The 27,439-nt window shown below is 38.9% G+C and overlaps 1 protein-coding gene across 5 annotated transcripts in view; it reads left to right on the forward strand.

Moving 5' to 3' along the window:
- PRUNE2 (prune homolog 2 with BCH domain) overlaps positions 1-27,439 on the forward strand; it is a 186,140-nt gene that overhangs the window by 91,631 nt on the left and 67,070 nt on the right. For 4 of the 5 annotated variants that reach the window (XM_073345108.1, XM_073345110.1, XM_073345109.1 and 1 more), the window contains exon 1: positions 25,564-27,281. In XM_073345108.1, coding sequence (XP_073201209.1) covers positions 25,658-27,281 — 1,624 coding nt within the window. In that variant the 5' untranslated portion in view covers positions 25,564-25,657. Of the gene's footprint in view, positions 1-18,868; positions 19,028-20,641; positions 27,282-27,439 lie in introns of those variants that run through there. The other variant, XM_073345112.1, reaches the window with a different exon arrangement.

Genomic DNA, 27,439 nt, shown 5'->3' on the forward strand with positions numbered 1-27,439 from the left:
TGTACAATATCTCCTGCAAATATATAACAGTGGTTGCAACAATGATCTGTACGGTCACAGTTTATGTCAATAACGTCACAGCCCCTAAAGGCTGTCATATCATTTAATGATCGCTGGAACAGTTACCCTTGACATGAACACCCCCCCTTCCGCTGGTGGAAGTTTCCACCAGCCACATAGGCCAGCTTTAGATCTGCTTTGTGCTGTTGTGGAAATACCAAGTGGACATAAATTGTACCAAGATCAGTGTAGTATCATCCTTGGAAGCCGAATGGATTGGATGTTGAGCCTATCTGGAGGTACATATTTTGTAAGCCACTCTAGCTATTTATGGAAACTTGCAAGCAAGCACAAGATTTGACCTCTTTACTAAACTCCCAGAGAAAGAGGGATATTCTCCCCTAGTCACCCACGTACACATTCTCAGTTATAACCATTGGGTGTTATATACAAGCAGCAAGTGGAGAATATGTGCCAGATTCACCATTACTCTCCAGCTGCTTTGTGCCACTGCGATAGTTGATCAGTTAAGCCAAGTTTATCACTTTAATGCCACTAGAGCAGTGTATCTGGCCCTGAAACTCAAATAAGTTATTTTAGAAACTCTGGGACTTAGACTCACTGTTTTGCACATTGTGTAGCCATTTATACCGGTGCATAATGAGTGCAAAACCATACCATTATCAAATATACAATTGAGTAAGTTGTAGAACAGTGGAAAATTAGGCATTGCATGTTGAAAGCTTTCAATTCAATACAGTTGAGCCAGATTCTCTCCTTATTAATACCTGTGCAATCCACTCATAACTCCGCTTATATTTTGTTTGTAGAACCGTTGATTATTTCAACATTTACTTTTTCTGCCTTGGCCATTTTCAGTATAAAACAAATCCATACGTAGTTGCTGAGCTTTCACCAAGTGTAGCTGAGTGCATGGCATAGGATAAGCATCTGCAAAGAACTTTTTTTTTTCTTGCTTGGGTAGATAATGACTCTTATATCTCATCTGAAGGAACTGACTGTTTAACAAATGAGTTGCTGAAGGCATCTCTTAACTCGCATAACCATGAGTGCTTATTAGTATCCTTATCAAAACTTCAGTGAATTACAAAGAACTGCTAGCTATAATCTTTGTAAACAGATTGGAACTTTTTTGGTGGCTAATCCAAAATATTTGGTCATCTCTGTCCAGTTCCTAATGGACAGGTGTCCACATCACTGAAACAGTCATAATAAATGGTGCCCTTTTAGAGTAGATCCAACTCCATTGAAGTTAATGGAAGGATTCCCTTAACTTCCGTGGGAACTGGATCAGAACCTTGGACAGCCTCAGCAGAGAGGTTAAGAACTGAATGGGCATGGAGAATGAACTACTCCTTCACCTCAGAAGTTTTCCAGGTCAAGGTTCCTGTTCAATGACAAGAAAATGTGATGGTGTCTATTTTGCTGCTGCGCATGCTGAATCTATAATACAGTAGTAGGGTTCAGTTCAGTGATGCCAATTCAGCTCATTTTACGGGAAGCAAATGTACTAAAAAAGAATATATACTATAATTATATTTCTCTCTCTTTTGAATAGTGTGAGTGAAACATTGTTTTGACTATCTGGTACTAAGGGCTGAGCTAATATATTGAGGTAAATTACACACCCATTCTGCTTCATGTATTAAGAATTTATTTATGGGATCACACCTTGTGAAAGTTTGTGGGGTTGCTGTTCCATAAAAGTGGTACATTTTGCTAGTCGCAGGCCTCCAGAAATGATATGGCTACTGACAAGTTTCAGCTGAGTGAGCTGATCATGGCAAGAAGTACTTAAATAGTAATACGGACCTGTTCCAAAGCCCACTGATACTAATGAGTCTTTCCATTAACTTCTGTAGAGTTTGGATCAGGCTGTATTTGCCTCGGAATGCAACATGAGTAAGTAATGGATTCAGGGGGATTCAGACAGATGGGGCAAGTAACGACTATTTGCACTGCAGTAGTGCCAGAGACCCTAGTGAGGTCTGGGCCCCATTTTGCTGGGCCCCATTGTGCACACAAATAGAAGGACATGGTCCCTGTCCTGAAGATCTTACAGTATAATTTAAGAGAAGACAGTATGAACACAAGGACAGAATAGGGGAGACAGAAGAAAGATAATGGTGACAGGAGCACTAGCTGTATGCTCAACCTGAGGATTCAGAGACTTTCAAATGGTTAAATATTAGATATAACTAACCAAATAAATAGAATGGGTATCAGCAGTTCTAGCTGGCCATCCAGTAACAGGGAGAGTGACAAATTTGGAAATGGTGACCTGAAGCTTGTGAGCATTACCAGGTGTCTAAAGGAGAGAATATGCACTGGGAAGTGGCAGCAGTACTGGAGTGGAGAAAGAGATTGTAGAAGAAGAAAGGCTATGTCTACACTTGACACTAAGCACAGGCACTGACTCAGGTTTGAGTCTAAGTCCCTGTTCCATCCACACACAAATCAGTCTGACTCAGGTCAGCAAGAACTCAGAACCTGGGTTGTAGAACCTTGCTGGGGGTGGGGAGGGTGAGTCAGAGCCAAAGTCCCACTTTGACTAGGGTCTAAGTCCTGTTCTTTTGCAGTGTGGATGCAGCTAAAACCACAGACATGAGCCAGAAGGTCTGTGTAGTGCAGTATGGATGTGCTAGCATGACTGAGAGACACAGATCTACTAGCAGTTGTACATCCAGCTTTACAATGCAGTGTGGACACTTAAGTGTGGGCTTGAAAACACACAGTCCACGAGCCTGGTCCTGCAGACCCGGGTTTACAATGCAGTTCTGGAGGAGAGAGTGTGATTGGAGGAATGAAAGATTGTGGGAAGGAGTCAAACAAAATGTGAGATAGAGTGAGGAGAGAGAAGGGAGCAGCAGTTCCTTGAAGATAGGGGCTGGAAGAAAGGTTGCCAGAAGAAGTGAGACAGCCTAAGGGGCTGAGATTGGGGAAACATTAATGGCAAAATTGTCAAAAATATACCCTGTTAAGCAAAGAACCTTGAGGGGAGAACCCCTTCCCCACCTACCATTATTGTCCTGAGTAGCTTCTTTCGCGTAAATGCCAGCTGATAATTTAATGAAGGAAATATGACATTGTTAGATACAATCCACAGTTTGGCTCTTTTAAGAGGGATTTTAAGTTGACACTTTGGGCCAAATTCTGAGATTAATTCTCCATTGGTGTAATTTAAATGCAGAGTGAACCAGAAGAATGTGAAAGGTATGTAAATCTGGACCCTTACAGCTGGCTTTACATTTGGCACTGTGGCTGCATTTCTCTATAGGAAACAGCATCATTGATAAAGAAAATATTTTCAACCACAGTTGTTTCCTTTGTTCCATTTTTTCTGGATCTCCAACCATTTCATGCTAAGTGAAATGATGTACATGTTTATATGTCGTTTATTCTTATCACTTAACTATACAGAAATTTTTATATCCTGGATGTTTATTTGCTGAACTTTCTGCTCTCTTCTTTTTGAATATGTGGTGCTTTCCCCTCTGGAAAAGCTCTGCAATGCCATACAGAAGATTCTGATTACTTTCACAACCCACCCTAATCTAAGAAACACTCACATCTGGATATTAAGTACAAACAAATCAGGATGTAGCTAATTAGTTAATTCTAAGCAACCTAAACTTAAACACAAAGACAGATTCTCTACTATAATTTAGCTACTTTGTGCAAAGGAGTGAGCAGAGAATTTCCTTATATAGGTGAATACTTGGCTGGCATAAGCCTAATGGAGATGGCTCATGACCAGCTACCCCTCCCTCCATCTCAGGAGAAGTGAGGGAAGGGAGACGACATGCCAGAGGCATGGTAGAACAGAACTCTGCTAGGCCAGTCCAACAATGGTAGAAGTTAGAGCAGTCCATAGACTTCTCTAGCTGATGCTAATGTCAGCCAATGCAGGGTCTGGGAAAGGGGTAGTCACTGGGCAGACTGTGGGCCAAATACAGACCAACAAATGCTTTTGAACAGACCCTGAAGTTTTTTTATTTACTTATTATTATCATTATTGTTGTTGTTTTATTATTTTCTCTGTAGTCTGGACCTTGACCAAGAAATTTGGACCTTGACAAAAAATAATTGACTATCCTTGGTCTAGGAGCTGTAACTTAACTAGTGCACAGATAGCCCTCTCTTTTCCTGTGCCCGGCAGCACTCAGGCACAGGAGAGATTTGAGTCCATGTGTCATGGGGTCCACTCACTGTAGGTGGTGCCTCCTCCTGGTGGTCCTGGTGTATAGATTTCTTCCAGGTCTGACACTTCCCCTTGTGGTCTCTCAACCTGTTGACCTCTTTCTGTCTACAATCCCTTTCTTACTCCAGGAGCTATAGCTTCCTTTCATAACTCAGACCTCTGGCCAGGTCACTACAAGGTTTCTCCTTCCAGGGTATAGAGCCTCTGGACCTGCTGTCCAGGCAATGCCACTCTGTTAATAGATGGTAGGGAATTTTACCTAGGCCTAACCGCAACTCTTGAGTTCCAGTTCCAGGGTCCCTACAACATGCAACCAAGGTCTGCTCAGTCCCTAAGCTTGCTGCTCTCTCACTGGGCTGCTTTCTACCCACAGGCTTTCTTCTCCACTGTTCTATCTTCTGGATATACCCTTCCCTCTGAGTCAGGCTCCCAGGGTCTTACTCTTTCCCTGGGTTCCCTCCTTCCCTCTCTAATGTACAGAGGATAGCTGCAGACTGCCTCACTGCAACCAATTTCTGTTGCCCGCATCCTAGCTTTATACTAGCCCAGCTGCTACTGCTCAGCTGAGCTCCATCTTCCAATGAGGGGTTGCTTCTCCAGTCTAAACCCCTCATGTGTGGTCTGTCTCACTAACTGGCCCCTTTCTCAGCTTCCTTCATCCTTTCCGGATTGGTATGGTGTGAACACCCCATGATACTACAGAATTAATGTCTTCAGAGGTAAACCTAATTACATTTTTTATAAATATGTTCTTTGCTCAGAAATGAACTGATGTTTTATTAACTTGAATGAGCATGTTTTCTGAAGATCTGAAAAACAGTTATCTTCTGTGTAAGACACACTCTGTGTATATCATTTTTCTGGCAACGTATATCTGATGGTGCCCATTGTGCAAAGAACTTGGTCCATAGTACTGCTAGCTTCCTCCTGCCAAACAGTCGTCCAGTCCTGCTGTTCTCAGGTAAATGTCCCACTGAAGTTAAGGGGGGAACTGCATCCCCTCTATGATGATGACGACCTGTGAGATACAGCACTTTTTAAAAAAGAAAACTACAGATATTTGCATTATCATTTTTGTAACTACCCTCCAATTGCAGCCTAGGGGAGAAAATTAAAAGTGTCTGTAAAAATCAGTATTAAAACAGAGCATTTTTAAACAGTCATGCCCTGCATTTCTTGATTATGTTTAGGAAGAATTAATGTTTCGAGATAATGTCTGTTCTTTCACGGGTTTGCAGTGGTTAAATCAATAGTTAATGAGGTTCGTGATGTAATTCGAGCCTCTAGTTTGTTTATGCTAGACCAACTTTATACATACTCCAAACAAATTATCTCTTATAATCACCAGCCTGAAGATAAATCTCTAAATGTTTTTCTGATGATAGTGCTGTGGTTGGCAGGTGTTAAAAGTGCCTCCCAGGGACAAAGATTGAAGATGGGCTTGTTCCCACAAATCCTTCAGGCGAGGATGTTTAGCTCTCTATCCTGTCATCTGCGGAGGAGCCTTGTATGGTGCCCTGCTAATGAAATCTAATAGGCAAAGGTCATATATCTTTGTGAAGAAAAATGCAAAGCTGGTGAGTGATGAATGTGCTCTGTGGGGTTCAGTGGACGGTGCTCAGGGATAAAATCCATGTTTAAACAGTATTGCAGGCTGTTTGGCATATCTGTATTCTTTATGGTTTAAGTACCCTTTATAACCTCTTTACCTGGTGATATGTCTGAAATAAATATGAAAATAACTTCAGTTTGCATGCAACTTATTTGCTTAAATGCAAAAAAATAAAATAAAACCCCTAAGTGATTGAACATCTGCAAGTTTTTAGAGTGATAATGAACATGAGAAACTACAGTATGTAAAGCACCTCATGTAAATGAAATAAACAATTTTTATTTGTCCTGTTTATAAAACATTGAATTAAAATGTAATTGTCTCTGCAGACAAACTACCTGAAGAACTGCACTATTTAGTGTAAAGATGCTAGGTTGATACTAGTTTCAGCCATCTGTAAATCAAACCCATCGGATCACTAAGAAATGGAATTTTAAACAAAATATTCAGAACCAGGTTGCACATAGAGCTGTGGAAGAATGCATGTCAGGCCCTTTAAGAAATCTTTAATCTGAAGTTATAAAGAATTAAATAAACCAGATATTGTTGAATCACGACTGTTTTGGGAAAAGTTACCAGTTCATTTGCCGTAGTTATACTGCTGAGCTAAGAGACAGTTCAATAAATCAACTCAAGCTTGATGGATTCTACAAACCATTGCAATGAGTGCATGGAAGAGGAAAGAAATGTCTTAGTATTCCCTCTTTGACAAAAGGGTATGCAAAGAGCCTGAATGGATGGATGGTTGATTAATTTTGCCAGAAATTTTCTTGACAGCTAGAAATGCGTTTTTTTATGACCATGTTTGCATGCAAGTTATTTTGTAAGGTATGAATTATTGCATATACATTTACATCTGAGGATTATCTGGCTAAAATGTACAGCTCCTGGTCAGTATGTATACTCGTGATGCCTCTGTATAGCTTAGTACACCACACCCGACAGGATGGCCCATGCTAATTTTGCCTATTATCTCTTTCTCCTCTATCAACAATGAAATCAAATATTACACATGATTCAGCATTGATCTTAGGATTGCACCTGGCAGGTTTGTGTTTTCTCAATAATATTTTAAGTGGATTTACAAGCTAATAAAAGAAATGAAAATTTGGATGCAAGTTCTTAGCATATTATATAGCAAGAAAAATGTAATACAAAGAAGACTGACAGGGGTATAAACAGATATAATTGCTCTTTTCAATGGCAGGTGGGCCTGTATTTAAAAATACAGTGCTTTAGCAAATCCCTGACATATACTTTCTTCCATTATATCTTTCTGTCCTGGATGTATAGAGCTAGATTTTCAAAAGCGTGACTTCTTTTTTTCCATATCCAATTTTCCTCCCGTACAATTTGTACCCATTTTTTGTGCCCTCAGTAAGAATGGTGGGTGCAAATCTGAGTACTTGTGATTACAGTTTTGTGATATAGACACAAATCAGGCAATGCAAATTCTCTCGTTTGCTCCTGTAATTTATTTTTCAGAGACAACGTTATAGACACAAATTTTACAGGCCTAAAATGCACCTGAAAAAGGGAAGCTGAGCTTCAGCCTATGGGGAAGTGTAAATTTTAAAAACTTAAAGATACAAAAACATTTGTAGTCAAAATGGCAGTTTCATTTATTACTGTAGGAATAGATACAATGTGTTGATTAAAAAGGAAAAACCTCAAGTCATTAACAAGTGGAAGATTTACCAGCTCTTGGGCAAATCCATTTTTTTTCTTAAATGTGGCAAGCAAATATACAGTAAACAGAGTTTCCCCTCTAGCTCACCAGTTCAGAATCATCCCCATCCCTACCTTAACTCCAGAACTTGTACCCAACTTTGCCTCTGCTGGACTTAATGATGCCAGTTAGTAAGTGCCATCATGTTATACCAGTGCACACCATCTCAGTCTGTACACCACTGACAAATGTCAGTTGCTGTTTATTTAATATAAGATCGAGTAATCATTTCTTGTTTGTAGTGTTGTTGTAACAGTGTAGGTCCCAGGATCTGAGAGAGACAAGGTGGGTGAGGTAATGGAAGGGACAAGCTTTTGGCCTTCACAGAGTTTTTCCTCACGTCTAGGGTAACATTCTGGTTACCTTTCCCAATCCTGAGGAAGAGTTCTGTGAAGGCCGAAAGATTGTCCATTCCACCAACAGAAGTTGATCCAGTAAAATATATAACCTCACCCACCTTGTCTCTCTTAATCATTTCTTATCTCTCATGCAGTAACAATAGGAGTTAACCAATTATTTCTGCTTCTGAGTCTCCACTCTACCAAAATTCTTTGAGCATGTTAAGTTAATTTGTGTAGACTTTCAAAAAGTCTTTAACAAAGTTTCTCACAAGAAGCTATGAAACTACTCCTATTAGTGAACTTTCTGTACTGTAATGTTTCAAGAATTGGGCTTTAAGACTCTGAAAAGAGTAATCAATCAATGTTCTAGTCTAGGGTATATGTTGCCTACCCATAACAGAAGGATTCCTTCTTACCTATGGACAAAAACACACAGTTTACGTAAGTCTATTATGGTGGAGGATGAGTCACTTCTGAAGTGTTAGGCATGGGCCACTGCTGAAGGCAGGGTGTTCCACTGGATGGATCAATTGCCTGAACCAATATAACAGTTCTTATTTTCTTCTAACATACGGAAAGGCCATACTCCTATTACCAAACTCAAAATATGGCCAAAATATGCTGGCTGCCCCAGGCAGCTTTGAAAATGCTGGTTGATATAAATGAGATTTGGTTGTTTACCTGTATAACTTTTTTTTCAGAATTTTGAGACTTTTCAGTTTACGCACTCCCAGAACCCCATCTCGGCTTGTGCTACATGCATATAAAGCACAGGAATTTTAAATTAGTTACAAAGTTTTGTTAAAAAGACAAATTGCAATAGACAAACCAGAGTTTTAATCCGTACTCATCTGAAATGTTATCAACAGTGGATAAAGGCTATTTATCTTGGATTATTCCTTCAAAAAGCATGGATTATTATACTCTGTGTGAACAAACAGGAAATGTGTGTCCGATGTGGAGAATGTAATGCATCAGTGAAACTGTTCAGCCACACCTCCATTGAACACAATGTGATAATTCCATTGGTTATACTTGAATTCTTGGTTTACTTCCATTGTCTCATTTCCCCTGTGCGTCTCTGAACAATTATTCTGCCTTGCATAGGCAGGATGATTCTTGCTGAACCACGCAACTATCACCAATCCACTTTATTCTTGCAACACAGCTCTGAATAGGAAGAGCAAGAATTTATCCTTACAATTAATGTCCAGCAGAGACACCAGGGCTTTGTGCTTTTTAACTGTTCTGTATCCAATTCAAACTCTACTTCAGGATATGGGACCTAATGTTTAAATTCCTTAATTGGCTAAGCTCAAGGTACAAGGTGCTCAGATTCTGTAGTAAAGAGTGTGGTATAGGAACTTATATAGAATAGAATAGAACAGAACAGAAGCAGCTCTCTCAGATACCACCTCTCTTTCTGTTCTTTGCTTTAGCACTTTCACTTGACCTTTTCCTGGAAGTTTAGAACAGCAGCTATAAAAAGAGGAGTGGAGAATTTAGGTCCTTTTTGGGACAGATTGATATTACCTTTATTCATATACATGGTGCTTGGATATTAGTGGTAGTAACAGCAAAATTGCATATAGGTAGATTGGTACATGTGCCAGATGAACATAAACCTCTCTCATGGAGAGCACAGGATTTTGTATTAAGCAGATCCACCAGTGGTGGATACCAAAGAGGGCTAGAACAATAAATGCATTTATGTGCTTTAGATCTATTCTAATAAATATCTATGTGATTTCGCTATAATTTTTTTTCAATTTCTTGACCTTACCTGAAAACTTGTATAAAAGTGGATTGTGTCTGTTTTCAGGAGGGGGCTTCCAGTAATTAGTCTGGATTTACAACAAATGGCACACAGACTGTTAGCTCTGCATGTGTGCGATAACATTGGTGTTTACCCTATTATATTGCAATTTAAGTATGTCGTAAAGTTTTCTGGAGCACACAGAAAGAAACAGGAAAGCAGAAGTAGTGACCATGAAATACAAAGAAGGTCTAATGAGATAAAGCACGTCTCAACTTGTGAATCATTATGGTTAGAAATAGTTGCTTTTATTAAGAAAATTTTAATAGAGACACAATTATATTCTTCACTTTTACTTTGTGATGGTTGGGTATTTTTAGCAAATGAGTTGTCAGCAGAAAGGCTTCATTAGACCCATCAGGATATCTGCCCATGAATAACGAATCCCAAACTGTACTGGCAGTTTCCTTGAGCCAAAATGATGGAGCACCTCTGACAAAAGCCATATTGTGCTCTCCATGTGAGAAGTGTGGAGAACAAAAGAGACAGTTTGTTCTTAATATGGTCAGGTTAATATTGACACAGTTAGCTCAGAAGACTCAGAAGTGTGTGTAATGTACATTTACAGTGATCACTTGGATAAGTGACTGTTGGATGTCATAAATCAGAAAGTGTTACTAGAGAGGGAGAAATTACAATTCACTTTTAAGTGTTGTTCAGAGGTTTCTTGTCAAGTAAAATTGTTCAGGTTTGCAAACATGACCACTGTTAAATAGACAATATTCCTATAACTGCTGAAACATTACCTTGCACAGAGAAAAATAGTTTAATTTTTACCCGTACTATTAAACATATGTAATCCACTTTCTGTAAGTTAAAATAAAGACACACAGTTATTGAATTTGTCAAGCCTAGAAATGCTTCAAAATTATTCAGATTTTCGTAAACTCCAATTTACTTTGGGGAATACATTCTAAATTACATTGACTAAATGACCTGGAAAATAAAACAAAATATTCTCCTTTAAATTTTACCGTTTGGTTTGGTTATTTACATCATTTCATCATGTTATATTAATATGAGCCTTCTTATATACATTATGTATACAACCTGATATTACTCACAACTCACACTTTGAAGGAAATGGTTTGGAGTTTGTTGTAGGAACGCAAAGATATTGGCTTTTCTTGCAAAGAGCTGATCACTATGCCACATAGTTTGGGACACTTATTTAAAATTATACTGTACCTGTTTACAATAGTTTTGCCTTTGTTACAAGAGTAAATAAAGGACAGCATGAAAACTAGTAAAATATATACATAGTGCTTTACAGCTACAGAGTGCTTGTGCAAACAATTTTTAAACCAACAAGAGCTAAAATACTAAAGTAAAAAAATCTTACCAAAAAGTAATAGGTAATTGACCTTCCCCATTGTTTCATTGTGCCCTTATTGTATTTCTTATTATGCTATTTCTTTAACTCCATGAGCATATTTATTTTTACAGTGTTTATAATGAATTTTGAATTGGCAGTTAAGTTTGTGAAATCATTGGTAGTCTTCCATTTCTGCAGGAAATAATATATTCCCAGTTAACATTTGTAATAAATGCAGTATTCTACTGATGTTTATTTACACAGCTATAGAAAGTTTGTTCTTAAAGGTTCCGTAGTTCCAATCTCCCATGAATTGTCTAAGTTTTGTGATACTCTGCCATTTGGAAGAACCTGACTCTTATGATGATGAGTAGTAGAAAATCTTTTTTTTAAGAGGATATTTATCTTGCTTGTCACAAATGAAGCCTATATTTTTATGTTAGCTGGAATAATTACAGAAATCTATCTCAGAGCACAACATGTTTTAGCTACTTTGTGGACACACTTCACTGAAATGACTATTCAAAAGCACTTTATATCAAACATATATCATTATTGATATACCAGCATTATACAGGAAACTTTAGAAAGTTTTATGTACCAGCGAGCAGCCTTTCTTAAATATTTGAAATAATGTTAGCTACTGTCTGGTAATACTAATGTGAGCGATGTTGTCATTTTGTTGGCCATATGGTGTAAATCTTCCTGACAACAGAGTGAATAAGGAGACATTGGTTTTATGTCTCCTCTGAAGAATGACACTATCAGCAGCACAGCATCTCAGAGACATACTTGGGTAATATTCGAGGGAGCATGGCTGGGTTCCTCAGCTGGTATTTGAACTTGAAGCCCTCTGACTCAGAAATAAGAGAACTGCATCATGCTGAGCTACCATACAGAGTACTAGTCGTATTTGGCTTTTACGTGACAAATTTTCTTCATGAGGCAGGAATCTCTTTGTCTTGCCGCAATCACCGTGGAATCTACTGGAATGAGGGGTGCAGGTTTATTTTGCGAGGGATTCTTTATTTGGTGAGATGGGAGTGACACTGGTGGCTGGGGAAAGTACTCTGAGGACATGAATGAGGTTATGACTGTTCACTATTTACTAGGTGTTCCTACCCTTTTGTCTCAGTGGGTTTTCAATTTCAGGTTCTTGTTGTATCCATCAGTGTTCTCGGATTTCTGGATAGCAGCAGTAGCCAGGAATTCTTTTTCCTATTATCATCTCAGCTGTCTCAGATATTGTGTCCTTTCCTCTCCGATGCAGACTTTGTCTGAGTTTTCTAGGTCTTCATCATCTCCAGGCTAAACTACTGTAGTCCACTACCTAAGCCCCCATGAAAGCTTCAACTAGTACAGACTGTGGCTGCTTACCACATCAGAGGGGCAGTCAGAAGTGAGCATATTACTTCTCTGCTCTATACACTGGCTGCCAGTCCACCCTGGGTGCAATTCAAAATTTTAACTACAGAGCTGGCTGTTCCGCATTCCTGTATACTGCTGTGGTAGGGAGAGATGCTATGCTGCTGTCTGAATTGAACCAGAATATTGCACTGGTGGTTTCAATATAAAAAGCCAACTTCATCGCCTTTGTCAAAGCCAACTTCTGAACAGCAAAATGTGATATGAAGGCTGACCTGGGAAAATACTAAGAGACAATCTATATACTCTTAGGAAATATTCACTCAGTCCACGACACATCCCCAAATACCTTATTAGCTTTATTCTCTGGATTGTGTCCTCCAGCTCTTCATGTTCACCATCACTGGATACTTGGAGGACTTGGAGGAATATTCTCAATGGGGAGTTAGACACACAAGGTGAGATTTTCAAAAGTGCCAAAACATGTTAGGTACTTAACTCTAGTTGACTTTCAGTGGGAGTTGGGCACCTAGCTCCTCTTTGTGCCTTTGAAAATCTGCCCCTTAGACTATGCAGTCACACACACACACAAACATCCAGGGAAGCCCTAGACAACACAGCCACAACTCAAAGACATTTCCTCCTGATATCTTCCAGAAGATCATGGAGAATGGAATGAAAGGAAGGCATATAAAATAAGCCACTATTTCTGACTTGTCCCAAGATAAGAATCCCTGGCTGTCACAGCTCCACCAAGCGCCACCTCTCGGCCACTCACCAGATTGCTGTGAGAGGATCCAGTCATTGGATGCCATGTGTGTTAAGCCTCCACAGTCTGAACAAAATCCAGGCACTCCTGCTGTCTTAGGGACTCTGGGCACACTCTTGGGGTACAGATATTCTATATGGCAGCCTCTCTTGGGAGCTGTGACCACATGGTTCCTTGGCCAGCCCTGGAAACCAGTGCTGACCCCTCAGGTTCTTCCATTATTTAAACAACTACACACTGTCTCCTATAACTCCACTAGAAGATGAGCACCTTCTGGTTTATCTTTTAAAGAGATCATTTGGTAGGTGTAACACTTAACACACACACAGACACTGCACAAGTTTCTAAAACCCTATTGCTCTTTCTTTAATAGCATGAGAAATACACACACCTACATAAAAGTAATAAACCCAACATGTGTTCCCCTACCTCCGTTTCCTCACCACTCTTCGAGAGCATTCTTTGGGGTTGGGCCAGAGTAATGGATAGTCATCCAGGGTCCTTCTGCTTTAGTGCACTGCTTGGATTCTGAAACATGGAACCTTCTCCCACAAGCTTGCCTTCCCTGAGCTTAGTCAGATCATCCTCTTTCCCAAAATTCCTGTGCGTTTCCCTAAGTCTTACTCCTGTGAGCCATTTTTACAAGGTAGTATCATCACCTTGGTATCTTTGTTCTGCCCTTGGTAAGATTTCACACTTTGAGTGCCCAACTACCTGTTGAAGGAGAATTGGTTACTCCCTAGGACAGTGCTACTCAAAGTGGTGGTCCACGGACCGGTGCAGGTCCGTGAGCCATCAGCTGCCGGTCTGCACGCACATTGGAAAAAAAATGCCTGTCCCCCACATCAGATAGCTTGAAAAGCACTGCCCTAGGAGTCAGTTCCTCTTTCGTTCTCCCCAAGGAACGCCTACTCAGGTACTGATAATCCTTAACTATGAGCTATTGTCTCTGGTCTGGGAGGTATATGCCTACAGCAATTTTATAATAGGAACCAGAATTCATAAATGGTACAGTCAGACTTCCCAAAATTGCCAGACTGGCTACCCCCATATCATACAATATATGAAAGTTGAAGAAATATAAGTTCATTATAGCACAGAACCCTAACAGAACCAGATACAAAAAAGCTCTGGGGGCAAAGTAATTAGCTAGATCCATTTAGTAAAAACCCCTTTGAAGTTGGAAAGATGAGTATTTCCATTTCCATTTTTGCTGCTCCCTTGCAGTAACAATTTCACAACTTTTAGTCTTCCTTTCAGATGGAATTAATGTCTTTTGTGATTGACCATTTTAGTTTCAGACTGTGTTGGGATGGTAGAATTCAGAATAGGAGTGTACTGAGGCAAAAAAATTGTAATTTATATGCACTTTAAGACCTCCTTTACACTGCCAGGTAGGTGCAAAGAGGATTTAGTGTAAATGAGAATCAGGCCCTAAATATTAAATCCCACAAGTTCCATGGATGCCTGATGAAAATAAATAGAAAACCAATTTGTGGTAAAAATGGAGAAACATCTTTGTTTACCAGTTATAGAGTGAATGACAAAAAGTGAATAAATCACATCTATAATTTATGCATTTTATGTTCTCATAAATCATTTGCCTGTCAACATTTCCGTAATTTATTAATACTGAATCTTTTAAACATAATAATGGAAATTGGCTAGCATAAATCATAAAGGTTTCAGTTAGAATATTTGTGTTTATATGAGGGCCGTGTGAGCAGTTTGCATAGAATGCAGAACCCGTTTGAAATCAAGAGGGGATTGGGGTTCACTTCAATTAGAATTGTGCCATGGTTCCCAGACCTAGGTTCAGGCTATTCACACAGCCTTACTACAGTCCTCCCATAGATGCTCCTCACCTTGGAAGCTTGTGTTCAGTCTGATACCCTTTGGCCAAATTCTGTCCTCAGTCTCACTGATATAAATCCATTCATTTAATTTAAATCAGTTTCACTGATGTCTACAAACAATTTGACAATGGGTAGGCCTCTGTTGTGCTTAGATCACAGACTCTCATGCTGGCCAATATTGTCTCATTGTATCTTTGTACTCCCCCATCTGTTTGTCTGTATTCACCTGTTGTCTCTTGTTTTATACTTAGATTGTAAGCTCTTTGGGACTGAGGCTGTCTTTTGCTCTGTGTTTGTACAGTGCCTAGCACAATGAGGTCCTGGTGCATGACTATGGCTCCTAGTCATATGGTAATGCAAATAAATAATAATAACAATAAGTTGCAACAGGGCCAAAACGTATCCCAGGAATCAAGGAGCTGAATCCAGCTGTCTGGTTGCACTCAACTCCCCACAACCTCTCCTGTGCTGAGAAAAAAAAATCTTACTAGACTATTATTTTCTGAATCAAGATAATTTTGTATTTTAAAACTTATTTAGTGCCATTTAAAATCATTAAAGTTGCCATATTGATATTCCTAAATCGTGACTGGAAAGACGGAAAGAATCCCAGTCAGCTGATACAATCCTCTCTTTATCTGCACAAGAGGTTGAGAGCAAATGGTGGGCATACTGACCTCCTAGTGTTGCTCATCCCTGAACTGGAGAGGGAAAATGTCTAGGGATAGTATCTTTATAGTTCATCTTCATGCTTCTTTCAATCCTTGGCATTCTGGTGACACTGTCAACAAGGAATGCTCTACTCCAGACTTCAGAGCATGAATCTAACGTATAGCACCTGGCCAGTTTTGGTCAGAGCATCTGTAATGACATGTATAATATTGACCATTCACTGTTTGTAGTAAAGTGGTTCAGTTTAAAGCCTGTTGACAATTCTGCTGTCTACTCTTGCTGCTCCAATGGAGATAGGAATTCTGACAATCAAATCCATCTTTGTTTAGCTTCTTGTTAAAAACTGGATCATTTTATTGTCTAAAGAATGTTTAATAACTCCTTTACAACTGCTGTGAGAAAAATCCAATATAAAAACTAAAAAGGAGTGTTAATATGAGGTCCAGGATTGAAACATAATTTAGTGCCCTAATTAACATTAATTAATGTTACTTTGTATGGCCAGAAAACATGCTGCAGGCCAGATTCTGGCCCATGTTAAGTCCCCTTTATGCTGCTCCAGTAGTGTAAAGGCGGGAAGGTGTGGGGCGGGAGGTACTATAAACTGAAAAGTCCCTGCTGTGGGAGAATCCTTAGATTATTTTGAGTCTATGTAACCAGCTCTTTGTCAGCTCCTTCCAGCTGCCCCTTGTCATAGGATGCCTGACTGCAATCATAGACAGCATAAAATCCTCTAGGAGATTTTTATGAACCCATGTGACTTATGTGGTCTTGAGGCTGCTCTAAGTTACACTAGAGACTGCAGTGGCCCCTGGCTGCCCCAGGGAGCAAAAAGATGGCAGAAAGCCATGCTCCCCCCCGTAGGTGCACTTGTGGCTTTTTCAGCACATCTGCCAAGTTGGCCCTCTGAAAGGATAATAGATGTGCAATGTGTTTATTTTGGAATTCAGACCATTTCATCACAGTCTCTCACAACTTTTTGCCATTGTGCACTACTTGTGATGTAAGTCTATCGGAACCTGATACGGATGTCCAACAATAAGATGCTACCATCAGTTTGTGCAGCAATCCTAGTAACACTCATTGTTCTAACACTCAGTGTTCATTGTGTAGCAATCCTAACACTCATTGAATCTCATTGTTACATACCACAGAAATACATACCACATGTCCAAGCAAGATGGACATGCATCTTTAATGTAGAAAAACAATATTTTTACTTTATAAACAGTTGACAAAAAGTTTTTTTGTTTTAATTTTAACTTAAGGGAAGATGAAACACATTTTTGGACATGTTTGAGCAGATTAATAAATTGTATTTGTATACATGTAACCAAAACAGCAGTTTATCAGGTAGAAGTCAGTTGGGGGTTGGGGAATTGGGAGTGGGGAATAAAATGCCAACCTGTATATACAGTTGTGCTGTACTGATGATGAACTACTGTTTATTCAGGGAGAGCATAGCTTGGCAGCAACAGAAGAACCATCACAGCATATGACATTGTGCTTCGCTAGGAGACAACAATACATTATCTCAAATACAAATAGCACAAGCACAAGGGAAGAATACAAATGTTTTCTCAGACTTTGCTCATTATTTCACTGGGTGGCTGTCAGAACTGAGAACTACAGAAAGACAGACAGAGATCATAGGTACTGCATGTGTTTCTGTTACCAACACTTAAAAGTGATACACCTGGTTTAGGTTGGAAAATCTAAGGCCTGGTTTACACTACAGAGTTAGGTTGGCATAAGGCAACTAAATCAGTGCAAATACCCTGGTTACGACACGCACCGCTGACACAAGAAGGGTAGTGTGGACATGCAAACGCGATTTAATTACTGCAGTGTCTGTACGGTGCCATAAATTAGGTCGACATAATTTTGTAGTGTACTTTTGTATATTTAGACCTACTTTAAAGCCCATTTCCAGTGTCAGAGTGGTTTAGAGGGGCCTTAAGTAAATGAGAATCTAGCCCAACAGTATTTGGTGCAATTTTCTTCATAATTATGTGTATTTGTTGTTCAGTGAATTATGATAGCCACTCTTGTGTACAAATTTTAAAACTACATTGTCTCACATCTTTTTCTTATAGAACCAGCTAACATATCTCTATTGCTGGAGATTACAGCCTGTCACTATTTTGGAAAGCATTGCATGACTTCAAAGAGCATTGGATTAGGTGCTGAATGAGGCAGGAATTCTGTGAATAAAATAGTATGTGATAATATAATTAAAGGGTATATCATAATGCAGATGAACAAGGGACAAAATTAAAGTTACACAAGCAACTTAAATGTGGCTTTTCCTAATTTTTCAGTGTTTGACTTTGCAACCTTAATAACATTCTGTTAGCATAGTTATTTTAAATATAACATTATGACAAAATCATAAATCCTTTATATATACATTTTTCTAAAGCAAATGTTTCTATTCTGGGCATTGCAGCAGCCCATTGCTCATAAGCAACCCTACAATAACAAATCAGACTAACAGGTAAGGCAAGAATACTTGCAAGCTTCTAAGAGGGTAGATATACTGCACACGGTGAATAAAAATTATGAAAAGTAACATGTCTTTTAATTGTGCTGTGAGGATGGTTCTTGAAATCACAGCTGTTGTCTGACTTTAGTAAGGCTGGTGATAATTGTTATAACAATTAGGATATGCTTCTGCTCTCAGTTATACCCATGCTACCACACTGACTTGTACTTTAACATGGTTGATGGCTTGCCCAAACATTGAGCTCTAAAGAGCAAGGGAAATAAGTACAGTTGCCCGGAGGATGACAATTCCATTTTATGAAAACTTTCAAGGTTTCAGAATTTCTTTTCATTCCAATGCAGAACAAAACCAAACTCTCTCAAATATTTACACAAAAAAGGACTTGTGCATGTGTGCACTGATCTGGAATGTGAGAGGTTCAGGGTCAAGTCTCTGTTATGGTTGATTTTGAGTGCTGTAGGATGAAAAATTCAGTTCTAAATCAGAAAGAACAGCGGATGTCCCACATCCCAGGTCAGTTCCCTAACCATCTAGGTATAGAGTGTCTGTCTCTCACCCCAGGAGCTTCTTAATAAAAGTTTTGTGGAAACTGATATATCTTTGATGACGAGTTCTAAGAATAAGCTATCAAATCCTTTACTATATAATTTTCTGTTATATTTCAGGATTGCATATTTCACAGGAATATCACTGGTGACCTGAAAGCATTTATAGATAAATATGGTTTTGATGTTCTTGTGATTTTGGCCAACTATTTAGCAGAGGATGAGCAGGCTAAGCGACAGATAGTGGTGTATTCAGAAAACTTAGAGCTATGCAATCAAGTAAGTACTATAAAGAAAGAATGAAACATTGTCCTTCCTGAACTGAGTATGCTTGAAAATAGTTATTGTATAATTAAATGGGTTAAAATTAAATTAAAACACTGAATAACCATTTAACATGTGATGGTGTGGGTGCTACAACACTTTATTGTCATGGATGTGGAATGACTGCATTGTTTATGTTTGCAGTATTGCTGAAGCTATGTTGGGCCCAGAATATGAGAGAGTTAAAGTGGGTGACCACCTTCTGTTTATGGAAGAAGGGAGAAAGATGTTTTTAAGCTTCACAGAGCTCTTTCCCAGATCTGAGCTTGTTCCTTCTTCCAGCAAAAGTTGGTCAAATAAAAGATATTACCTCACCCACTTTATCTCTTGCATTATTTATGTATTGCATAACAAAGCACTACCATATTTGACAGTGTTCCAGAGCAGTCATGCAGCAAGATCCAGTGGTCAAAAGAAAGAGACGGGGGATATACAGATGACTTTTCATTAAAAAATGTTCATAACATTTTTGTGTTGATTTGACTTGATTGTGTGTTTCATTGTGGCCTACTCAATGGCGATCTGGGTTGTGAACACATATACAATATAAACGAGAGGAAAACCAAAGGGACTGTTTTCATGTTTAGATTTGGATTAGATATAAGGTAAAGTTCAGGATTCTGATTTGAGTTTGGGTTTTAACAGCAACAAAAGTTGCCAGCTATTTTCATGAAATTTTGGACAAAAATGGAGGAAGTGCTTCTGAGCTCCACTCTGAGCATCTTGTAAGATTTTCTTCATCTTAGGTGAAAATCTCAGAAGGTAATTTTGGCCACATCCAAACCAGAAATGGAAGAAACAAGTTTCTAGTTTTGGTTCCAACCTGTAAGCTGGACTATTGGTGTTGGTTGAGATCCAGGAATTTAAAATCAGACTCCTGCTACCTATTCAAAATGTGAAAGAGTTCTGATTCAAGGTTTTGATTTTATTTCATGAATAGTATAAATATTTCACTAGATCTTTGGGCACCATACAGTTGTTACTATTAAAGAAAAATTATTTTTAGTATTCTAGACCTGTTTTTAAATTATTTTAAATTCAGTGCACACTGAGGTGCTAATCCTTCAACTGGATCTGCATGGGCGGGCAGAGCCTTGTAACAGGGTGGAGCCCACTTGACTTTGAGGAGACTTTGTACAGTCCCAAGAGCTCACAGACATGGATCTGATTGCAGGACAGTGGCCTAAATAAGTACTTCCCCCTTTGGTGTAGAAATGCATTTCTTTAACACTTTCTGGGAGCATTCAGTTTCTTTTTCACCTTTTACAGATTTTAGTCAGCTTTCCTAGAATAGCAAACAAAAATCTGAGTTTATTTTAGGAGTGAAGAATTAATTTGAAAAGTCAAATTATAGCATTTCAAGTAAATATTTGTTAATTAAATAATAAATGTTATGCAATGATCTTCTTAAGTTTAAGAGGATTAATGTGTTCAAAGTTCATTAAAAAGATAGGTAAAGCAAGATAGCTGAGAAATCAACTGACAAGAATAGGTAGGCAATAATACTATTAGTATACATTTGTAACTGTCCTTACAATGACTTTTTGAAACCACTGTATTTTCCAACAGATTTGCTGTGAATTAGAAGAATGTCAGAATCCTTGCCTGGAGCTGGATCCTTTAGAATGCGGATGTGACCAATTCCTCGTTTATCACCAAGACAATACTTTGGTGACTGGTGATCAAATTTTTCTAATAATTAAAGAAGTTATTAACAGAAGACAGCCAGAAATGGTACCAAACAGCAGAACGTCTTCTACTGAAGCTGTTGCTGGGAGTGCTCCACTTTCACAGGGATCTTCTGGTATCATGGAGCTATATGGTTCTGACATAGAACCACAGCCCAGTTCTGTCAATTTTATAGAAAATCCTCAAGATCTCAATGGATCTATCCAAGCCCATGTTGATGTTAATATAGACCTTGTGAGTCCAGACAGTGGATTGGCTACCATTAGAAGCAGCCGGTCTTCCAAGGAGAGCTCAGTTTTTCTCAGTGATGATAGTCCAGTTGCAGAAGGTGCTCATCACAGTCTCCTTCCAGGTTTTGATTCCTATAGCCCCATTCCTGAAGGAGCAATACCAGAAGAACAACAACCTCAGTCTAGAAACAACAGTGATAACTTTGATTTTTTCAGTTTTGATCTAGCACCTATGGTTACAATTCGATCTGAATCTTCTTCTCGTTCTGTTGATTATTCCCCAGCAGATGACTTCTTCCTGAATAGTGATTCATCAGAAGGACAACCACCTATTGTGCAGAAAGAATTTGATGAGACAAATCTATCAGAAAATGACATGGCTAATTATTCATCCAATTTACTAATGACTACAAATGAAGAAGACAGTTTAGTAGAATTTGATGATGAATTTAGGCAAGAAAATCCTGGAGATTTGTCTGAAAAAACTTCAAGTTTGACAGATTTAGTGGAAGATGATTCTTCTTCACCTGAGGTGTTGAAAAATGTTGAAACAAGAATTCCCCCAACTCCTATGAACAGTCTTGTAGAAAGCTCACCATTAGATAATGGACCACCTTTGTTTTTTCCACAAGATGTAATTAAAAAAATTAATGAAATAGATAGTGCAAGCTATTCTCAGTCACGTGCTAGGTATGGAAGCTGGTGGGATGGTTTTGAATTAGATTCTAAAAATGCTGATGCGTGGAGTTCAAGTGAACAGGAATCTGTATTTCAAAGCCCTGATTCATGGAAAGATTGTAAAGCAAGCCCATTACTTCAGGAGCACTTTGATAGAAGAGCCTCAGATTCTGTATTTCTGCAAAAACAGCCAAGGCAGACGGAATACTCAAGAACAGGTCTGTGGGAGAATCAGTTTAACCCTGTCCGAGATAAACATAGCTTAGAGCTGCAGAAGAAAACCACTGAACACTCACACGGGCAAAGTGCACCTTTAGCGGAGACAAAACAACACAGGGAAGCATTTACTAATTTGTGGAAGTCCAGTCAGCTGACCCCAGTGATATCAGCTCCATGGTGTAACACTGTAGGTGAAAGTGGACAACTCGATGCAGAATCTTACGATGTTTGGACAGAGTTTGATCAAGAAGACGGCGCTAAGCCATCAGAAAATGTATGGAGTATGCTGAAACTGGACACTGATCAAACTTCTGTGAGGAGTCGTGAAGCCTGGGCCATGTCCAAAACTAATCTATCATATTCTTCAGAAAACACTGCAGAAAATGAGTCTGAAAACCTGAACAATGAAGTAGCTTCAGAAGCCTGGAACAAAGGGAGGGCTTATCCAGTGGAAGAATACAGCACTTTTGCAAATACAAAGTCCAGTTTTGATAATGTGCAGAACAATTCTAATCTAGCCATAGAAAATCAAAATGTATTAGGTGACACTAAATATAGACCAAAACAATTTGAAAATATGGATGTCTGGGATCTGTATGAAAAAGACATAGAGAAAGAAGTACTAGAAACTCTGGTTCCATGGGAAGATTCTGTCTTGTCATATAGATGCTCAGACTTTAGCTCATCAAATGCCGGTGAAGATTTAGTTGTTTCTCCACCAGATACCAATTATTCAACATCTGATTCATACATATCACCTACATATATAGGGGACGAAAGGGAAAATGAGGACAAGCATTTTGACAGAGAAACAATTTTCGATGAAGTGATTAACTCAAATTCAGATGAACCTAAAATATTGGCGGAAACAGATAAGGAATCATTACCACAACCATCCATTAGAAGCATGCCTTTTCTAAGCTCAGGAAACACAGAAATGTGGAATGTGTCTCCTAATAATGTCAGTCAGTTAAAAGCAGAAAATTCTGAAATTACTGCTCTTCCAAACACTTGTACAGTTTCACGGAATTCAGAACAAATAGCTGCTAAGTATTTTTCAGGTGATGAGAATATCAGTGAAAGTAATTCTAGTTCTGAGGACACTGGAGTCATGCAGGTGTATAATCAAACAGTCAACCACTTATCTCAGCCACATGGTGGACTGAATACCAGACCAACTGCAGCTGAAAAAAATGTAGAAATATGGAACAGGGTCATCCTTGAGGATACACAGTCATCTACAAGCACTTCAGAGATGGGTAATGGTTTGGACTTGAAAGGAAGTGACTTAGAAAATGAGGTTTCAGTTAATGGGCAAGTACAAGAAAGCATTAATAAAGATTCAGAATTGAGAACTCAGCTTTCAGAGCAACAGTTGAATCTCTGGAGTGTACACCTTCAGCAGAATCATCAAGCAGGATGGGAGAATAATGGTATCTCTGGTACTTCTCAACAAGGAATAGATGAATATAAAAGAATAGATGAGATGAGTGGACAGCTAACCATTAGCAATGTTTGGAACACAACCATGCAAGATAACAGAGTGTCACCATCAGTGTTATCCAAACTATCATGTATAACAGATTCAGAAGAAAGTACACCACCATCCGAAATTCCTAACTCACCAGAAAAAATAAGGAACAGTGACATTTTCAAAGCTTTAGAAACAGAGAAATCAGAAATAAATATGCCCTTTTCTTGTCCGTCTAACCCTGCCAATCAGGAACAGAGGAAAGGAACTTTGCAGAACAATGCAGAATCTTCTGCAACAAGTCACGAGGAAGAAAGACATTCTGGGCATTTAGATTTCTATAATCTCCAAAATTACAGCCATAGTAATATATCACAGTCACTTCCTAGAAATACTGATAAGGAAAGTACCGCTACAGAGGGTGCAACAAGTCCCGAGATGAAAAGTGCCTCTGAAAGTTATAACAAAGGTGAGGATGGCCAAGAAAATCATTCTCCTACAGTGCCTGAAAATCTAGATAGCTGTAATGACTCTGCGAAGAGTAGCTCTCAATCAGTTGCATCAAGTCCTTTGATAAATGAAGCACCAGAGGTGTTCAGAGGGGCTCAGGAGAGTTTATCTGAGGAAGTTCCTAGCAATTTAGAGATCTGCAGTTTTGAATTAGGTTTTTCTGAACTCAGTCCAGAGATAAGTGATGCTCATGAAACACCTTTCATGAGTGAGATTCTGCAGACTAAAATTCAAGTGAATCCCTCTTCTGAATCTGCTGAAGTGCCTGGCATTACAAATATATCTGTGATGGATAATTCATTATCACATGAAATGGATTCTGGGGGAAATGATGCTTCTGAAGGTTTAGAATCTGGGAATAAACTTCCAGATGAGGAACATGTTGACATCACATCTCATCATGATTTTCCCCAAATTCTAGGTGTTTGGAATTCACACATGTGTGAAGATACACAGTCTCCTGGAACAAGTCCTGAGACAAGTGAGGTTCCTGAAATGACAAACACCATGAATAGCCTTCCAGGAGATACACAAATCGAAAGTGATTGTGAAGAGGATAATGTATGGAGTGGTTCAACAAATGATTATACACAGTCCAGTGCCACAAGTCCTGATATAAGTGATGCCTCTGAAAATGTGCATGTTTGGGGGAGCATGCCAGCTACCTGTCATAGAGAAAGTGAAGTCATTTGGAATATCACCAATGATGGATTAGAAAAAGCTCCTGAAAAGGGGGGCTTTGAGAATAAAAGTCAGGAAGAATCTGAAGAGAGCATTGATCACAAAGTTCCTAAAAATTTAGATCTTTGGAATGCACATGTAGATGATGATACAGTATCTTCTTTATCAAGTCCTGAAGCAAATGAGGATTCCAAAAATTCAGAGGCACCTCAGGCAGTGATAGAAATAGATTCCAACTATCAAGCAAATGAGAATAAAGTTTCTGAAACTAAAGAACACTATTATGCACAATCCAGTGTAGTGAGTTCTGAAGACAGTTTAGATGCTGAAACGGAACTGGAGAAAGAGGTTCAGATGGCCATCTTAAATAAAAACTCTGAAAATGTAAAATCTTGGAATATATCAAAGGAAGAGGATATTATGCACTTAAACACAACTAACAATGATACCTGTGAAGCTTTTGAATATTTAGACGGTTGGGAAACAAGTCAGGGAGAATTTCAAGTGAATACTTTCCAAGAAAATCCACACCATCCACATGTTTGGAATTCATGTACAATGGATTACTATATTGCCCCATCTTCTGCAGCAGGACATAAAGAATATTCTTCAAAGAATTCAGAATCATGGAATATATCATTGCAAGCTGATTCTGAAATAAATCAAAGGTCCACTGTGGAAACATTTGGATTTCCGGATGACCATTCAGAATGGTGGAATTCAGAAACGCATAAACACAAGCCAGTAGAGGGGCAATATTCTAATTCAGATGGTGGTTTAGAAATTAATCAATTGGCAAACATTAAGCTTGATGCCTGGGGAGCACCAGTACAAAGTGAAGAACTAAAAGTTGCATATCCTGCTTATCTAGGTAGCCACGAAAATCAGTCTCCCCCTCTGTACTTTAATGAAGAGAAATATGAAAGTATAGTGCATTCCAGGAATATTCACAAGAGTCAAATTGATCCAGATATTGTACAGCATAAACTGTCTGATCCACTGGCACTGGCTAAGAAAGAAAGGGATTTAAAAGAGCAGCCTTTTGTCACAGTTGATGGAGATCAAGATACTTCTAAAAATGCTTTTCCAGAAAAGTGGCAACCAGATATGCCAAACACATTCGCTCAGGCAAACCTAATACTTGATCTTTCAAGAGATAATGTGGACGTTCAAATAAAAACTTCAAATAAAGATCTATTTGTTCAAGAACAATGGAATACCGGTGGAACTTCAGAATTCTGCAGCTCCCCCAAAAATGCTTTCATTGCAAATGACTCATCCCAAAAACTGATAGAAAAGTCAAGCCTGAGATGGAACGAGTTAGCTGAAGTTCGCCAGATTACATGTTCCCCATATACTTTACAGGACAAGACTCAGGAAAGTAATCAGCTATTCTCAGTTGATCCTGATTTGTGGACTGATGCTGAACAGCTTTTCATTTTGAAAGCTGAGGGTGAAAATCCTGATATATTAAGTCACTGTGACCAAGACAGTAGTTCACGGGCCTCAAACAGGCCTGATGTTTGCCATGAATATGAAGCTAAGCATGCTTCTTCACAATCTACTCAAGCTTTGGCTGAGGCTGGAGAAGTTAGTCAGTTGGTTCTCACAGTGTCCAATATAAGCAAAGAAGCAGACTTTGATGTTAAACAGCAATTAGTAACTCACAAAGTAGAGACATATCCTGATCGAAATAGTCCAGAAAATAATGATGGAACACAGGTTGATCAGCTAATATCTCCTAAAGCTCATGAAGCTTCTGAATTCAGAAAGGAAAATATCTTAAAAAAATCTGACTTAGAAAAGAAACCAGTTGTTGAATCAATAGATTCAGCAGGCTCCTCTGCTGAAGATTTGGGAATGGCTTCCTTGCATCTTAAAGATGCTTACTATGAAAATAATATTCTTGCAGCTTCTGTCAAGGTAGTTCACTCCCAGAGACATTTAGTTGCCACTGATTTCTTTCCCCTTGATAATTCGGAAGAAAGCATAAAAGATATGAGTGTCTCAGCTGAAACTGGCCAAATTCCAGCTATTGACCATACAGCAGTGACTTCCGATAAATTAGAAATATCAGACATGTGTGTTGATGGGAATGAGACTGGTATAGAAAATAGCTCCAACACATCAATCACTAACAGCCAGTCATTAGATGAAGTAAGCAAACTGACAATATTAAACAGTGAACACAATGTAGCAGTAGAAAGAGATGCAACTGACGAACAAACACTCTTCTTAAAAACCTCATTGGATGATAATGATAGAGATGCTGCAGTTTGTCAGCATGCTGACGATGTCGTAAAAGAACCTGAACATTTGCCTGATAGCCATAATCCTTGGTTTAAAGAATCACCTAATGAACAGTCACCAGTGGTGTACTCTTCTCCATCTGATGTATCGTTTAATACAGAAGCCACTGGCAGCAAAAAGAGAGGAAAGGAAATTTCATTAAAGCAGCAGTTTTCTGGCAATGTTTCGGTGGAAATGCCATTATCTCCACTTACTCCTCAAAAAGATAAAATGAGCTTTTTAGAGACCAAAGACAGCCTTGCCAAAGATCAGTCATTTGACTCATTTGCAGAGTGCCTCCAGGAAGACCAGGCATTGGGATCTTTACCATTAGAGTCAGAAGTGATGCCTGAATCCTCTGATATCGTGAAAGGATTAGAACATGAAGCACAAACAAGTAATACTCATTCACCAGCAGGTGGAGTCACAGGATCACCCAATGGTAAGAAATTATGCACAGTCTAATAAAATAAGTTAATGGGACAAAGTAGTAAATGTCTGAGAAGGAGTATTGCTACTGAACAGTAAGATACAGTATAGCTGCTGCATGGTGAGACTTTAGCTGAGTGGCATTTGGAATACATGTGTCTTCCTGAAACT

Source organism: Lepidochelys kempii, chromosome 5 (assembly GCF_965140265.1).
Source record: "Lepidochelys kempii isolate rLepKem1 chromosome 5, rLepKem1.hap2, whole genome shotgun sequence".
Taxonomy (NCBI): domain Eukaryota; kingdom Metazoa; phylum Chordata; order Testudines; family Cheloniidae; genus Lepidochelys; species Lepidochelys kempii.